General features: G+C 40.8%; 1 protein-coding gene and 1 long non-coding RNA gene across 2 annotated transcripts in view; both read left to right on the top strand.

Annotated features, from left to right (window-relative positions):
• LOC116703446 (uncharacterized) overlaps positions 1 to 2,057 on the top strand; it is a 13,677-nt gene extending 11,620 nt beyond the window's left edge. The window contains exon 3 of the long non-coding RNA XR_004335439.1: positions 2,024 to 2,057. This is a non-coding gene — a long non-coding RNA (uncharacterized LOC116703446). The remainder of the gene's footprint in view (positions 1 to 2,023) is intronic.
• Positions 2,058 to 3,644: 1,587 nt separating this feature from the next.
• Positions 3,645 to 11,723, top strand: part of prl (prolactin) — a 9,068-nt gene continuing 989 nt past the window's right edge. Inside the window, exons 1-4 of the mRNA XM_032536961.1 lie at positions 3,645 to 3,745; positions 8,374 to 8,486; positions 10,276 to 10,383; positions 11,236 to 11,418. Coding sequence (XP_032392852.1) covers positions 3,703 to 3,745; positions 8,374 to 8,486; positions 10,276 to 10,383; positions 11,236 to 11,418 — 447 coding nt within the window. The 5' untranslated portion in view covers positions 3,645 to 3,702. The remainder of the gene's footprint in view (positions 3,746 to 8,373; positions 8,487 to 10,275; positions 10,384 to 11,235; positions 11,419 to 11,723) is intronic.

Here is an 11,723-nt window from a genome sequence, read left to right as displayed (position 1 = left end):
CACATTGACTGGCCAAAGGAGAAATGGTGCAACATTCTGTGGACTGAGGAGAGCTAAATTGTTCTTTTTGGGTCTAGGGGCCACTGACAGTTTGTCAGACGACCCCGGTGCAATGAATTCAAGCCATAGTACACTGAAGACAGTAAAGCATGGTGGTGCAGACATCATGTTATGGGGATGTTTCTCCTACTGTGGTGTTGGGCCTATTTATCACATACCAGGGATCATGGATCAGTTTCAATACATCAAAATACTTGAAAACGTCATGTTGCCTTATGCTGGAGAGAAAGGCCTTTGAAATGAGGCTTTCAACAAGACAATGACCCAAAACACACCAGTAAGCAAGCAAAGTCTTGGTTCCAGAGGAACCAGATTGATGTTATGGAGTGGCCAGCCCAATCCCCGAACCTCAGTCCCATAGAACACTTGTGGGGTGACATCAGAAATGCGGTTTCTGAGGCAGAACCCAGTAATGCAGAGGAATTGTGGAATGTAGTTCAATCGCCCTGGGCTGGAAAACCTGTTCACAGGTGCCTGAAGTTGGTCGACTCCATGCGACACAGATGTGAAGCAGTTCTCAGAAATAATGGTTATGCGACTGTAGCCGTGTGAGTTTTGCTCGTAACTACCAGCGCTCTTTTGACCTCCCACTGCTTCTTGCTTGTTGGTGACAGAAGTGCCCTACACTTCCAGGTCGCTCACTTCATGAGTTGTTGCCGGTTTGGCTGTCTCTGCACTTTATCTGTTTCTGTTATCCGCTGCTGTTGACTTATTGTGTATCAACGTTTGTAGATCTTTGGCTGGTGGGTCCTATTCCTTCACCTTGCCGAGGGAAAAGAGAAACAAGTAACGCAATAGCTGTCTGTGTGGGTTACATGCACACAGCTTCTTCCTTCTGGGTTAGATCATCCTCTGCTTGAACGTATGTGGGCTAAATGGGTCGGTCTACCTCGTTAGCTATTTGGGGAAAATTCTGATTTATTCTTAATCACTAGGAACCAGGCTGAGGCTGCCGGAGAGTCAAGATTAGCCGCCTAGCATTACTACCACCAGCTGCTGTTTTGACGGAGCTACTGTTGACGGAGCTACTGTTGACGGAGCTACTGTTGACGGAGCTACAGTTGACGGAGCTACAGTTTGGCCGAGACTGATGTTTTGCCTACAGTAAAGTGCACAACCTGAACATTGATCACTTCTGTGACAACTGTCTTTTAATTTGCAATTGGGCCACCAATGTGTGAGCCAGCCCATGTTTTAAATGTATGCCTATAGCAGAGGAGGTTAGCACCCCCCCTCCATTATAACTTGTTTAAGTTGTTTCTTTTCATTTGGTTTGTTGTCAGTTCTGTTAAAAGCTTCATTTACATTTCTTGGATTTTCATTTATCAAGCCTAGTTTTCCATTGAAAGATTTGAGTTTTTTTTCTTTCTCTCCTTATTCTAATTATAAGTATAATTAGTATTGTTTTGGAGTTGTTGAGTGTTTTCTTTCTTTTGTTTTAATTGATATATTGTGTTTCAGTTTTTGTGTTGGTTCTTTGTTTTATGGTTACCTCCTGGATAGATTTCTTTTGATTGAGTGGACACCTCCAATGCTGTGTGTGTTTCCCTGTTTTCTTGCCCCTTTTTTTTCCCTGTTTTCTTGCTGAGCGCCGAAGGTGGTGGTGTTGACCCTCCCTGGGATCCCTTACCTTCCCCGTTCCCTTCTCCCCCTCCACTGTTAAACCTCAGCCCAATTATAATTTTTCCCTTTCCTTTTGGTATGACTGTTTCCTGTAAATTTAATGTTTTTAAATTCACCTGATTCTTGGTAACAATGAACTGTAGTTCTTTTTAAAAAGTTGCACCTTGTCTCTGACACCTTTTTTTGTAAGCTGACCTGTGTGTCCTTAAATTATACTGATAGAATTACAAGTAGTGAGTAAAACTAATTCTCTAGGGGGAAATTCCCTGGGTGGCGTTGTCGGTGTCTGCGTTTTGTCCGCCCTCGCGTCGCCACACAACTTAGTATTGGTGCTTCAAAGTAAAGCAAACCCCTGAGACATTTTTCAGTTCATACAGTAAGTGTTTGAGTTTGTAAAGAAAAAATGTAAATACTGCTAGGTTTCTGAACAGCCTAATATTCCTTTTTCTTCACTTTCTGGTAAAGACAAACTTGATCAATTTTGGTCATGTTTTGATTTGGAATTGAATGTGCAGTGTAACCAATGTACTGATATTATGGATATGAAAAGCTGTCACGATCGGGGCCCGGCTTGCCGTGAGTAGTCTGTTTTCTTTTCTTTTTTTCGGGTCCTCCTCCTCCGGCGCCCCGCTACATCCAGCCTTCAACCCTGTTCCTAGCGCCAGTCCCTCCCTCTTGGCTCCAGTCCAGTCCGCGTCTCTTCGTCAGCCTCCCGTCCTGTCCGTACCTGCGTCCTTCCCACCTTCTGATCACCTTCTTCCCAATAAATCCTTGTTTCCTAGCCGAGCATTTGAGTCCTCCTCTTTAATCGTAACAAAAATGCTATTCTAAGGATTTTTAGGATTATTCCCTTTTTTAAACACACTGTTAGCATTCTGAACACACCTGTAAATGTAGTAGTATAATGTTTTCCTCTGAAGTTCAAGTACACAGTAAGTCAGAAGTACACAGTGGCTTCTTTCCGGGCCTTCTGGGAGTTAATTTAAGGTACAATGGTTCAAGAGAAAGCTAAAAGCAATCGGTTGCCCATTTTAAGGGGAGACACTTCAGGTGAATAGGGAAGAAAACATAACTAATAAATTACACCATGAAACTTCCCCAGTTGGTTACTGACATTAACACAAATATGTAAGTGCTACTGAAGAAGTGAAGATTTCTGGCTCTGAGAAAAACTTGTTTTTAGAATTGTAAAGGAGGATTGTTGTAAAATTCCATACATTTAGCAGGTGAATAGGGTAAACATTTTAAGATGCATCGGTAATATCAGTAAATACCTGTAAAAAATTTGCACGTAGAACTGTAATATTTTTATTTTCTCCCAGAATGCATTGCCATTTACTGTATGGTCTTGTATTACATTAAAACAGTGAAATACTGTGAGATTTTCGCTGTCAATTTGCATCAAAAGTTTACAGTTTAGTGTCTCCCTTAAAAGCTAATATGAAACAATTAAATAGCAATGAAATATGACAGATGTATAATCTCTGTTTATATTGGCATGTCGGGAGGGGGAAAAAAACTTTCACTATTTTTGGTGCATTTTGGAAAAGGATTGTTTGGCTGCAGGTTTGAGAATACAGGTAGCAAGTGGGGTAAGTTGGAAAGATCAGTTCAGTTATGGACTCATAGGTCATCAGTAATTTAACCATCAAATGATGATGTAATGAATTAAGACATAGCGTTAGCACCAAGCAGGGTGTGAACATCAGTGTATTTATTCATCTGTCCAATTAACACCTGGGAGGAACTTTACACACACATACGCACGAGCACATGTACGCACACACACACACACACACACACACACACACACACACAATCCTGTTGCATTCATTCAAGTCTCCTTCCCTATGTTTCTCATTATGAACGGGACCAAACAATCAGCAAACACTGCTGCATAACCAAACCTGTTATATAGCCAAGGAGCTATATAATGGAGGCAAAGGGGAGAAAGAGGAAGAAACAGAACCAGCGAGATAAAGAAGCAAGGGTCAACAAAAAGGAGGCAGAAGTAGAAAGATGGCTCACAGAAAAACCAATGGAAGCAAAATCTTCATGACAGGTGAGATGAGCCTGGAACATCTTTTTTTGTCTATCTATTACGTTTTTTTTTTTTTCAATAAACAGAAACATAACTCTGGCAGCGCACAGGAATAGATGGGCAGTATTAGCTCACACATAAAATAGCTACATAGCATCGTCTTCAAACTTACTTTGGATACTACTGTGTGCGATGAAGGAAAGTGTGATAGCGTCCCACGTTAACACCTTTTCTCTCGCTGTGTCTAAGCTAAGGCGCAGAGCGTGACCGTACCACATGCTGATACGTTACTAGGCCAGTCGAGTGAGCTACTGTACTGACAGGGAGAGAGTGAGAGCGAGAGACTGCCACTACAAATAGGTTGCACGTAAAGGGGGGGAAGTAGCTTCAACTTAAGGAGCAGCACAGGGCAAAGCCCAACGCAAGTCTCTTTGTTAGTTTAAGACCAACGCAGTTGTCAATTTCCCATGTACTACAATAAGCGTGTGTCTGACAGGGTGGGGTGCGTGGCATTACAATGGTGGCTCTCCATTGTGATGCCAACAATGGACGTTGATATGATATCGTCCATCGACAAAAATCTATAGCCTACCTTACAGACGACCAGTCCATGCACTGTACTTACTGTTGAACCTGCTTGTCTTCAGAAAATGAAAACAATTAGTTTGTTAGAGGAACAATTAACCGTAAATAAGAGGCAATGAAAAACCATGTCATCTAAGTCTCATATCAAGTGCACTGCCATACAGCCGGCAAAGATGGGACCCATCTTGTGAGTGTGGCAATAAAGGCGTTAATTTTTTTTCACATCAGTTTTTACTTGCTTATTTTAATAAAATATGTATTAATAATACAAAATAATGTACTGAAGCAATTTAAAATATGCTAGTGTACTTTCTTTTATAAATTTGAATTCCGGAAAAAGTGCCTGGTAAAAAATATAAGGGGCTGGTAAAATTGGGCATCCACCAGCCATTGTGGCTAATTTCCCACCCTGTTCTGGACGTATTGGAGTTTGTTGGTGATTTTGTCAAGTAGCCTAGTTCTTAAAAAATGCTATTGCAGTAGTCCAGTCTGGTTGTGATGAGGGCACTGATGATTGTTTTAGCTGCAGTGGTGAATAGAGAGGGGCGGATACGCGCAATGTTACAAAGGTGAAAGAAGAGGGTTTTTGGTGACAAGGTTGACAAAGGAAAGGGTGGGATCAAAGATGGTTCCAAGGTTGCGGATGCAGATGAAGAAGGCAACGTTTGAGTCATCAATTTTGGGGGAAAAGGTCTGGACATGTCGGGTGGGGGAGTTTGGGCCAATCATGAGAATCTCTGATTCATTGCAGTTGAGTTGAATCAGAATCAGCTTTATTCGCCAGGTATGAGGACACATACGAGATATTTGTCTTTGGAGCATTGTTACTCACACTGTGCTTACCCATACAAAACAACCAAAACAAAAACATACACACTAATATATACATTTTGTATTATGTTATTATATTACAATATGAACAGTATGAACAGTATGAACATATGAACAGTTCAGAAATAGGAAATGAGAATGATGATAAATAAAATAATAAGTGAGATGTGAGAATGGGAATGATGAATAATACTAAATAGGTGGAATAATAAGTGGAGTTGGAGAAAGTTTTCTTGCATCCATGATTTAATCTCAGTGAGGCAGGCTATAAGGGTGGAGTGGGTGGAGACTGTGTCTTTGAGGAGAGGTTGAGTTGAGTGTCATAGTGGTGGAAGTGGAGGCCAAGTCGGCGGAGGATCTTTCCAAGGGGGAGTATGTAAAGCATAAAGAGGAGGGGGCCAAGAACCAAAAATCCATTTTGAAATCCATAAAATAATAAACGTTTCTCATTACAAACAATAACAGAAGAAGGAAATAATTTCAAAACGTTTTAGCTATCTATGATTGTTTGATTGCTAACGTTAGCTCAGAATGCGAGTCAAGCAACAGCCGTTACATTGAAGAATTACAGAAGTCTCTCGTTAGCAGTAAGCATCTTGTAGGCTACTTGTCGCAAAGTGACGCATGCACAACTCAAATCTGCACTCAACTCACATTGGGCAGTGACAGCTAGGATGTAACATGGGTCTCGATTAGTGCTGGCCGAGAATTATGGGACTGGTTGCTAGTGAGAGACGTTTCAACAACACAACTAAAAGAGTTTTAAAGTATTTGGAGGAAAACTTGGGTGAAAAATCTCCAAGACATTTTGACATTGACCCCAGAAGAATCCGAAGAAACAGAAGGATGAGCTGATATGATTAGTCAACAAGAGCAGAGCACAGCTAGCTAGCTTGGGTGGCAGTAGCTCAATCCGTAGGGAGTTGGGTTGAGAACCGGAAGGTCACTTGTTCAAGTCCCTGTATGGACCAAAAAAGTACGGAGTGTGGATTGATGGCTGGAGACTTCGCCTCCTGGGCACTGCCAGGTGCTCTTGAGCAAGGCAACGTACCCCCCCCCCCCCAACTGCTCCAGGCGCTGGTTCAGCTGGCAGCCCATTCACTCTGACATCTCTCCATTAGGGCATGTACAGATCCTGAGCGTGTGTGTGTGTGTAGTTCAGGACTGTGTGTGATAACTAACAAAGTGTGGACACAGAGTATAAATTGTAATTTCCCCATTGGGGATCAATAAACAGATTAAAATTAAATTAAATTAGCTGGATTTGGGAAGCAAAAAGTTAGCCTGTAGCTAGAAACAAAGCTAGCTAGCTACCATCTGTAACGTTAAACAGATACTGGTGTGCTGCAAACCAGCAATGTGTCTTTACTAAACTACTCTATGCTCTTCCTGTCTACTAGCAGTACCTGCATTTTAAATAATTACCCGGTACTTTTCAATGCAGTCTCACGCCAGAACGTGAAATGGTCAAGTTATTTGGGTTTATTCATTTGTGTACAGGTCATGTAATGTTGTTTATTTTATGTAAAGTTCACGATTTTCAAACATGATCATTTCATGAACTGCCATGACACTGGGCTGCTCTGGGGAACGCGACAACGGGGAAATGAAACACCACATGCAGGCGACAACAACAGGACAGTTGTGGTTGGGGAAAAAAAGAACAAGGAAAGGAACCGTCACGTGCAGGACACGCAACAACAACAGGAGGGTTGTGGTTAGGAAGAGAGTAGGAAAGGAACGGCAACACACGAGACGCGATCCCTGGTCTCCGGAGTGAAAGTCCTGTGTTGTTTGACCCATCCACCCCTCCGACCAACTCACCTGCACGGATTTTCGGTTTTTCAATACTACTCGGCTTTCCATTGAAATACATTTTTTTCAAAATTTGTAATCAACACACGAAAACAACGACATTAACGTGACCTGTACACAAATCAATAGATTAAATAACGTGAGCATTTCACAAACTGCCATGAGACTGGGCTGGTACATTTACAGGGTTCAAACTGACAAAATGGTGATTATGGTTAATTATTTCTGACCCAAATTGTTTTGTCGCCCTTCTGGCTGTTGTTGTATATGGTCATGTTTTTGCAATGTTTCTCAAAAATTGAATGATCTCTGTACACTGGAACGCTAACAGTTTGTTTAAAACAACAACAACAAGCAACAAGTAACAAGCCTGCCTCTAATAAAAGCCTGCTTCAAATACAAGCCTGTTATCTTCTGCAGTTCAGGTAAATAAAGACCCTGGCTTTTATTTGAGAAATTACAATGTGAATTATGATTTGAGGAATTACGATGTGTATATGTGCTGTGTGTATATATATATATATATATATATAGATATATATATCACCACGACTCTTATATCAGCCAAGATTAGATCATCACAAGCAAAGTATATTATATTGGTGAATAGAATATATGTAAGCTGATAAGCAGACCCAAATGGAATATACACATTGTATTATTATTTATTTTTTCGCAATTGAAAATTAAAATCTGCGGAATTTAGCAGATAATTATTCTGTTTAGGGTGGAGATGTGTTAACATTTTGAGTTTTATTAAAAAAAATAGTAATTTGTGTAAAATCAGCAGGAAATCTGCAAAAACTCTACTGAAAAATTTCATGAATCGGCAGCTAAGAAACAAAAAAATTGCAGTATAGAAAAATGTTATTGTCACTATTAAAAGAGTTGGTAATTATGCTTTTTAATCAAACAAAATTAATTCTTTAGAAAACAAAAAATGAATGGGTTGTAGTGAAGTGTCATGCAAATCTGTTACAGCTATTTAGGACAGGCTAAACTAATCCTAATATTTAATAACATTACATTAAAAAGGACAAGTGTAATAATTTTAAGATTCAGCGTACACATTTTTTTTGTCCTGTTTTCTTTTTAGTATATGTTTTTTATGCAAAAAAGGAATCAAAATCATGTCTATTCATTGTTTATCACCGGTGTGTTGAATGTTGTAAGTTACAAATGACGAAAAAAATCTAAACTAAATTAAACCTAACGTAAAAGGGGTTTTAGTGTTGCTGAACCACAGTAGAATTGACACTTAACTTTATAGCGCCAACCCCTTTCAGTTCCCACAGTGTGGGCTGTTTCTGATGTGGACCTGTAAAGCCGCTGAAGAGACCGTGTGTGACATTTGGCCTTACAAACACAGATGACTTTACAGTTGAAAATCACCACGTCTCTGTATCCGTGCTCCACAGTGCTGTATATGGTGGCAGCATGCCGGGCCGTCGCCATCAACGACCTGCTGGACCGAGCCTCTCAGCGCTCCGACATACTGCACTCCCTCAGTACCACCCTCAGCCATGACCTGGTCAGTATCTGTGTGTGTGTTTGTGTGTGTGTGTTGTAACTGTTCAGATACCTTTACTTGAGTAAAAGTACTAACACCACAAGTTTAAGTTACAAGTGTAAGTCGAGCATTAACAATGTTACTTAGGTAAATGTATGTAGGTATCATCAAGAAAATGTACTTAAAGTATTAAAAGTAAAAGTGCTGAATGCAGGAAAATCCTCACGTTTTAGAAACGAGAAAGGATCCAAACCGTTCTGTCAATCAACTAAGGGTTTAATCGGCTAATCATTTCAGATGGACTTGTAGGCTTTTATATAGTTTAATTTATTAATAAAACATTGTATTTTTAAAAAACTGTTTTGTAATTTGCAAAGGAACTAAAGCTGTAAGGTGAATGTAGTGGAGTAAAAAAAGTACAATATTTCTCTCTGAAATGTAATTGACTAGAAGGAGAAAGTGGCATTAAAGGAAAAACCAAAGTACAAAAACAAGGACTCCAAAGTATACAGTAATAGAGTAAATGTACTTAGTTACATCCCACCACTGTGTAAGACAACACCAGGAAGTGGACGGGGGCTGGATGTCTGTTTGAGGACGATCCTAGACGCGATACCTACAAGTGGTCAAATCTGAGCAGCCTTCAAAGTCTGTGTGTAGGTCACACACATGGCAGGCCTGCTGCGCATGTCTACACTCAGCCCAGTCTCATGGCAAATGGTTACATTATTTAATCTATTGATTCGTGTACAGGGACACGTTTTTCTCGTTTTTTTCGTGGTGATGAGCATGACTTATAAACTAATGTATTTTAATGGGAATCATCTTTCGTGATAACAACACGATTATGGTAGCGAGTAGTATTGAAAATTCGCAGAAGGAGGTTGGTTGAGGTGGTGGTTGGGTCCAATAACACAGGGATTTCACCCCGGAGACCAGGCATTGTGTCCCACATGTTGCAGTTCCTTTGCCTGTTGTTCTTTTCCTAACCACAACCCTCCTGTTTTTGTAGCGCGTCCCACGTATGTCGTTCCCGTCAGCGTGTGGCGTTCCATTTCCCGGTTGTTGCGTCCCCCAGAGACAGTGGATCGTGTCCTGGCGGCCGTTGTCCCCCAAAGGAGGCTGCTGCAGCCCAGTCTAATGGCAGTTTGTGAAATTGTCACGTTCCCATTTTGTGGTGACCACCACAAAATGAATGAGAAAATCCTGTCCCTGTGGACGAATCAATAGAACAAAATAACGTGACCACACTGCCATGAGACCGGGTTGCAACTTGGTTTCTACAGTATGTTGGCAGCACATGTTCTAATAATTTCAGCTGTACTTGGATATTGTTGGGTAGTTTAATTTATAATGAAACATTGTATTTTATAATCTACATGTGTTTTGTGTCCAAACACCAAAGTAACTACAACTGCCCTTCTGCTGAACTCTGCCCACCAACACCCCACACATACTCACCAACCAGTGTACCTGTATATACTGTAGCACATGCTATTTATGTTTAATCCCTGCTTAAGCACTTCCGTTTAGACACTAACTACACTTCTTTGTTTTGTACTTGTGATAATGAAGTTGAATCTAATGTAATCTGATCAAACTAAAGCGGTCAAATGACTGTAATGGAGTAAAAAGTACAAAATTTGCCTCGCTCCACGCCCTATTCAGCATATAGCCACATTCATTCTTAGTAGCATTATTCCCCCATTTACTTGCATGCTAGTCCAGTTTTTTCATGTATTCAGTGCAGCGGGAATAAAATACATGAGGCAAAATATATAATAATCATCTTCCTCTGCCCCCCTCCCAGGATTCTCAATTCCCTCCTATAGGCCGGGTGATCATGCCCCGGCCCTCAATGTGCCACACCGCCTCTCTGCAGACACCTATTGACAAGTACCAGGCTCTTCAAGTATCAGTGAGTAAATGTGTCTTCTTTCTTTTTTTTTTCAATTGCTAACGTGCATTGCAGAGGATTAGGGCCACGTGAAAATTGTATTTTTGTTCTAAGTTTAAAGTCAGAATTCAGAGGAAAAGGTCAGTAAGCATATTGACATACAGTATAAAAGAAATCTTAGCAGATTATTTATTTAGTACAGGAAGGAAATGCTGTAGTTGGTTTCAGGAGTCAGGTGCGCCAAAGTTAAAAACAGTTTTTCAAGTTCAGAGCGAGCTTGTGTAACATGAAGAAAAAGCCTGTCAGCAGAGCGAGTCTGATAATATCCCTCTGATTAACAGAAGTTCTGGAAGGTACTGTGGTAGTTTTCCAACAAGAGCCTTATTAGCCAACATATGCTTCTGCATTAAATCAACACTGTGGGTACATACATAGGTATACGTCATAGCCTGATGTGCACCTTTCAAAAACTACGACTGTGATTGGTCCACTTGCCCATGTTTGGTAGAGTCACTTCCCACTACTTATTTCCAGGTTCTCCTTTGCCATAAACATCATGAAATCAAGCAGAGGGTTAACTTATCCTGTTACAGATTTCCCACCGTGGTCAGAGAGCACAGGGGAGACACTTTGTTTCTCCATCTACGCCTCCAGAAATAGTACTTGCTCCAAATCTAAACCAGTCACCCTCTCACTTGCTCTACATCACACTCCCCACACATACATACGCAGACTCTGCTATGCTCTTAAAGAGATTTGCTACGTAGGCTAAGGAAAAAGCTCTGCGTGAAGCCTCCGCAGAAGCATAAACCATGCTTTACCCTTCAGCTATTTGTATCATCTTGTTGCTATTTGTTTGACTTCTTCTTCCAGGAGTCAGACCTGTTGTCATTGGCTCGCTCCTTGCTCCAAGCCTGGGAAGACCCCCTGGCGGTCCTCTCCACCTCTGCTAACACGCTGCCTCACCCGGCCCAGAGCAGCATATCCAACAAGATCCAGGAGCTGCAGGAGCACTCCAAGAACCTGGGAGATGGCCTGGACATCCTATCTGGCAAGGTGTGGGAAGACAAATCCTTGAATCGCTTTTCCAATCCTTTAAGGCAAAGGTCAAAACTTAACTTTAAAGTTTAAGAGACCCTATTGTCCTTTTTTCTTTTCTTTGTCCAATCTGTGGTCTAGTTGTCAGTGCATGTAATAGATGGATAAAGATTTCAAAAAACAAATTATACTCAAAATGGAGCTTTCTCTTCAACAGACAGCACTTTTTTTCTCAACTGCACAAAATAGCACACCCACATTCCTGTTTGAAATTCCTCCATTATTTTATTTATTTTATTTTATTAATTTATTTGACAGGGACA

The sequence above is a fragment of the Etheostoma spectabile genome, chromosome 15, assembly GCF_008692095.1.
Source record: "Etheostoma spectabile isolate EspeVRDwgs_2016 chromosome 15, UIUC_Espe_1.0, whole genome shotgun sequence".
Taxonomy (NCBI): Eukaryota; Metazoa; Chordata; class Actinopteri; order Perciformes; family Percidae; genus Etheostoma; species Etheostoma spectabile.
This window is presented reverse-complemented; position numbering and strand designations above follow the sequence as displayed.